We start from the raw sequence: 6,126 nt of genomic DNA on the forward strand, positions 1-6,126 counted from the left end.
ATCTTTATGCATCTCTAACTTCTTTAGATGCAAAGATATCTAGTACCTTAATTAGGCAATATTTTGCTGTCCCTTCCCCCAGACGGTGTTCCTGTGTACCTTACGCTATTGGAATGGCAAACAGTTGCATCACATCTCTTTGTTTTAAATTCTTCCATAAATCTCTTATATAATAATCTGTAATTGTACATTGACTGAAACACTACTTTGTGCACTGCTATTGTTCCCTAACCATTATTAAATTTCTAAAGATAATCCAATTCTAGCTTCCCTGTACGTATGCTAAATTGTTATGCTCCTGTATTATAAAGTTTTGTACTTTTGCAGCATGGAAACTAGTGTGTATCAAAGCCTGTTTGTGGTGTCTACTCATTGCCAAGACAATGACTTTCAAAATGTCAGCGCTCTCCTTTAAGGGACAAGACTTTTCGTAGAGCCCCTTTCATGTCCTTGTTCCTCAGACTGTAAATGAAGGGGTTCAGGGTGGGAGCTACCACAGTGTATACAATGCTGACAATTCTATCATAGTCTATGGAATAGCTAGAGGATGGCCGCAAGTACATGAAGGCGATTGTGCCGTAGAAGAAAATGACAACAGTGAGGTGTGAAGAACAGGTGGAGAAAGCTTTCCATCTACCATGGGTTGAGCGGATCTTTAGTATGGTGGAGATGATGCGGCTGTATGAGATTATGACAATAAAGAAAGGGATGGCAACTGGCATACCTCCTTCCGTGTAAATAAGTAACTTGTTGACGGTGGTGTCAGAGCAGGCCAGTGTCAGCAGTGGAGCCATGTCACAGAAAAAGTGATGAATCTTGTTGTGGCCACAGAAAGAAAGTCTCGATGCCATGAGACTGTGCAGCAGAGAGTGCAGAGAGGATAAAACCCAAGACAAAGCCACCAGGAAAATACATACTTGCCTATTCATTGACATCATGTAATGCAAAGGGTTGCAGATGGCTACATACCTGTCATAAGCCATGGCAGCAAGGAGGATACACTCAGTGCAAGCAAAGCAGAGAAAGAAAAAAAGTTGGGCAATGCAGGCGTGAAAGGTTATGGTCTTCTTCAAAGAGACCATGTTCTTCAACATCGGGGGAACAATGGAGGACGTGAAACACATGTCGACAAAGGATAGATTTCCCAGGAAAAAGTACATAGGAGTGTGAAGATTAGTATCCAACCTTGTTAAGGATATGATCATTGTATTGCCCACAATGTTGGTCAAGTATACAGTCAAGAATACTACCATGAGTAATGTCTGGTGCACAGGGAGATCTGATAACCCAAGAATGACAAATTCTGTCTCAGTGGTCCCATTAGACAGCTCCATGCTTCAAATATCTGCAGAGATGATACACATGTTAGTATGACACGTTTATGGTCAAAATCAATTGGCTCCTTATTTTTATAAGGGGAGCATAAGAAAAGATTGTTTGCATGCATCTCTGGGGTAATTATAAACTTGCATGGGAATGCTGGACTTTGCCACTTTGTATCTTTCACTCCAAAAACACGAATGAATTATTATTACTCATATGTGTAGCTCTTTTCCAGTTCACCTTAAAGAATAGCCATAGGAGATGTCATTCTATTAAGGGGCTGTAACAGGCTACTAAGACACGGATATTAGCGATAAGCATGCGGCACAACAGATGGGGGCCATCTAACTATTTGTCCATGTATCCCTCTTTATGAGATAGCTGAAGTGTGTGGAGGTGGGTTTAACAATTGATTCAGCTCCGTCAGTTCAGAGGGGCCAAGTGTTTTTCCACACTAAATTTCCATGTATGAGAATACCAGGCCCAATTAGTTCTCCTGAGGGTTCCAGCTAGAGAAAACAAGTGATGGATTTCACGTGCAAGGTCATTGTCAGGGCCGGATCACCTTTAAATCCGGTGGGGCAAGCATCACTTTGACTTAATGGCAATGTCAATGGCTTACATTGGTGAACCTACGTGAGACGCCACCTGTGTAAACCCAATGCTTCCACCCAACTCTAAACGATGGAGGGCAACCTTTAATTTGGCTGGGCAGGAGCACCACAGATTTATATGACTATCTAAAAACTATAAATGTCATAACACTATAAAGGCATGCGCATGAATTGGAATAAATTCCCCACTCCCCTTTATTTTAAATGTGGACATCGGAGATAGGCTCCCCATGGCCTAATAAGGCCAGGTGTGCCCCTCTCTCCTTTAATTAAAATGAAAACAACCCTGGGTGAAGGGGTCCCAAGGGCCTAATAAGCCTCCTAGAGGGGGGCCACATTGCCCCCTTCATAGATAAAAGGCCCCGAGGGATGGGGTCCCCAGGGCCTAATAAGGCTTATAGAGGGGTGCCACATGGCCCCCTCCCCATTTTTGTAGGTTTTGGCCCCTGGGTGGGCTCCTCTGGGCCTAAAATGGGTTGGGATTGGGTCCCCAGGGCCTAATAAGACTCGGGGAGGAGGGGCACAATGCCTCCTCCCCTTTATTAAAAAAAGGCCCTGGGGATGGGGTCCCCAGGGCATAATAAGGCTCGGGTGGGGGGACCATGCGGTCCCCCTCCACTTTCATAAAAAAAGGCGCTGGGTCATTGGGTCCCCAAGCCTAATCAGGCTCAGGCAGGGGGTCCCTATGACCCCCCTTCCTCTACTTTAATAAAAAAAGGCCTTGGGAATGGGCCCCTGGCCCTAAAGAGACTTGGGGAGGAGGCCATGCGTGCCCCCTCTCTTTTTTTTAAATGTTCTGCCCTTGGGTGGACACCCTAAGGCCTATAATAGCTGGGGGAGACCCCCTGTGGTCCCCTACTTTTTAAAAATGGCCTGTGTATGGGCTTCCAAAGGCCTATTAAGGCTTGGGGGAGGGGGCCACTTGGCCCCCCTCCTCTTTAAAATACATTGGGCCCTAGCATATGCAGTTCCCAGGACCCCAATGAGGCTTGAGGAGGTTGGGCTACATAGCCACCCTCCCCATTAAAAGAGATATGGCCCTGGGAGATGGGATGCCCAGGGCCTTTTTAAAGGCTCGAGAGGGGGGGCACTTGGCCCCTTCCCTCGAAGAACATAAGGCCCTGGGGCCCCTAGGGCCTAATGGGCTTAATGTATGGTTCTAAAATATTACTTTATGTTGAAAAATCCTACAAATTCATTGAAAAAAACAAAGGTGAAAGGTTATAGTAATGTTATAGTTAGGTGTGATAAATATACCTTTTTTTTTTAATACCTTAGAAATTCACTGAAAAAAAACAAAGCAATGTTATAGTTAAGTGAATATGTCAGTAACAACATTAACATTTTGAACTGAAAAAAATGCAAAGCTAACTATAACTTGTGCCCTACCATGCACTGCTTATGACCTCACATATTACATCACTCATGACATTTTCTATGACATCATTGATGACATCACTCATAACATCTAAATGACATTATTGATGACATCACTGATGACATCATCTATGCTTCTTTTCTACACTTTGCTCTATAAATGGATAGAGCATTGGAGCTCTGAAAGTAAGGGGAATATACTTCAGAATAATATGAAACATCGTTACAGCTATAATTTATACAACCCACATAGGTAAAGCAAGCTTGTGTTATGTGCAACATTGACCCTATGCCATACACTTCATCATGGGTAGCCGAGTTCATGTTGACCAGGAACGACAGATGAAAGGGTACCCTATCCTGCACACAGTGTTCAACCTGTATACAACTGTTCCGGGAAAACCAAGTTCCTCAAGATAATGAAGCCCTGTTACATAACTACCTTATGACAGACAGTCTTTACCTGTATCAAACCCCTGAAAGTGACTGAACCTACATTAAGAAATGAAGTGGATATAAGTATAAAAATGGGTACTGTTAACACTGTTTACTATATGGAGATAGTTTACTCCTTACCAGACAGTTTGCAGGCAGTGAAACTCTAATGAAAAATACACCATAAAGTATTAAAAAGTATCTACTAAGAACAATGTACACTTTATGTAGAACATGTGAAAATAGAGACCATGTAGTTGAAATAACCAAGGTCTGAATGTGCATAAGATCATACAACGTACAGCTTTCATATTGTGATGATAACATTTTCCAACTAGCCTATCCTCCGAAGGAAAACAAGCACATGTACACAGGTTAGTACATGGTGCAGACAGTCTTGTATGTTTAGTAAAAATTGTCATGCTGAGACAATTCTATCTAATAACTCAAGGCTGCTTACGATAGTTAGTAATTAGTACATAGAATCTTTGACCTGCTGGGAACTTTTTCAGCAATACCAAAAAACTTGTGTAGAACATATGAACACAAGTCATCAACTGTCACCTGCACACAGATTTACTCTTCAATACAAAGATTTCTAACGTGTTCAATACCTCTACACACCTGCGATGCTCTAGGTGGACATGCGTTTTGTGAGCACTTACACACATTAGTGGGATACAGGCTGTACAAAATTAGACAGAAAAGTAATATGGTAGTTACCCACTTCTATGTAAACTATAAAATAAACAAACACACTCATTGGATGCTGTTATCAATGTTGTCATCAGGAATTTTGTCAATGATGTCATTTGAGATGTTATCATGAAGCCATGTCATGAGTGATGTAATATGTGATTTCATAAACAGTGCATTGCAGGGGCATAAGTTATAGTTAGCTCAGGTAACTATAACTGCTGAATTTCTCTGGTTCTGTATGAGTGAAATGTGAGCTTAACTATAATGTCCCTGTGACCTTTGTTTTTTTCAGTAAATTTCCAAGGTTTTATTTAATTCTATTTCGTAACTTTAATATCCCTGTAACCTTAGATTTTTTAAGAGCCACGCAGAACACTCCATGGATCACCACCTCCTGGGACCAAGTCCTTTTGTTAACTTGGGAGGGGGGTCATGTGGCAACCTCCTCAGGTCAATTCTAGCCCTGGAGATTCCATCACCCGAGACCCGGCCATGAATGGGAGAGGGGGCCGCGCTGCCTCTCTCCTAGGGCAGATTTCAACCCAAGATCTCCATCACCTGGTGCCCGGCCTTTTGATTGTGGGTGCACTGAAGCCCACCCAAGGGACCCCAGTCACGACCGTTGGAGACTGCGGGGGAGCATGAAGGCCCCTGCTGTCCCTGCCGGCTCCCTGCCTCCTGCAGGAACCAGCATTCTCTGACAGACAGGGGGCTGTTAAGCATGCAGCTGTCTGTAAGAGCAATTCTTTGGCCTGTTTCCCTGCCTATGTCACAGTGGGCAGGGAAACTAACAAAAACTCTACTCTGAGCAAGCAGGAGTGGTGTCACAGCTCTTGCTTGCTGAGAGCGGAGTTTGTGTTTGTTCTGACTTGGCAGAAGCTGTCAAAGCTCCCCCCAAGTCAAAGCAAACAGATATGTCCCAAGGGTAGACTCTCCGGGGCATAGCAGCTGCCTTTCCAGGAGGGGGGGCATGTGACCCTCCTCCTTCTCTCAGCAGGGGTGTGCCCTGGGAAGGTGGTGGTCCCCGGGGCTGTATATGGCCCAGGAGGGAGGCCAGGTAGCCCCTCTCCCAATATTTTAGAAAATATTTGGCCCATGGGAGGTGGTGGTCCCCAGGCCCTGGGCAGTCTATGGACCCCAACATTTTGTATTATTTAGCCCCAGGGAGCTGTTGGGCCCCAGGGCTTAGGGGGGTCCATGTGGCCCCACCAACAATAATATTTTCATGCCTGGAGGTGGTGGTTCCCGATGTCTATAGAGCCACAGGAGGGGGGCTCTGTGCACCCTCTTCTTTTTGACAAATAAAGCCCTGGGTAGGTAGTGGTCCCCAGGGCTCCAAAGCTTTAGGAGGGAGGCCACGTGCACCCCTCCTTTTCTTGAATAAAATGCCCCCTGGGCATGGCCCACTTAGGGGCCACATTGAAAACAAGCACAGAAGCCCGTCCTTGGGTTTTTTTTGCAATGAATTTGGTAATTTTATTAATTCAAGGGTATTTTTTTTTTTTTTATAAATGCCTTTTTGCACTGCCAGGGTCTGTCATGTCCTTTCGGATAATCCAATCATGTACATACTGATTATACACATTTTGTCCCGTTCACACAACATAACGGTTCTACACAGGTGACCTTTTACCTAGTAGCTTACTTCTGTCTCTTCGACACCAGGCTCTCAGTACCC

At 44.3% G+C, this 6,126-nt stretch overlaps 1 protein-coding gene across 1 annotated transcript; it reads right to left on the reverse strand.

Annotated features, from left to right (window-relative positions):
• Positions 1-398: 398 nt before the first annotated feature.
• Positions 399-1,334, reverse strand: LOC146809303 (olfactory receptor 1468-like). Its single transcript, XM_085614334.1, has one exon. The coding sequence runs from the start codon at positions 1,332-1,334 to the stop codon at positions 399-401; it is 936 nt and encodes a 311-aa protein (XP_085470460.1).
• Between the last annotated feature and the right edge of the window lie 4,792 nt (positions 1,335-6,126).

Source organism: Triturus cristatus, chromosome 7 (assembly GCF_964204655.1).
Source record: "Triturus cristatus chromosome 7, aTriCri1.1, whole genome shotgun sequence".
Classification (NCBI taxonomy): Eukaryota; Metazoa; Chordata; class Amphibia; order Caudata; family Salamandridae; genus Triturus; species Triturus cristatus.

Bases quoted from the DNA above. Each gene is read 5' to 3' on its own strand.
- LOC146809303 (XM_085614334.1), bottom strand. From the start codon at position 1,334: ATGGAGCTGTCTAATGGGACCACTGAGACAGAATTTGTCATTCTTGGG.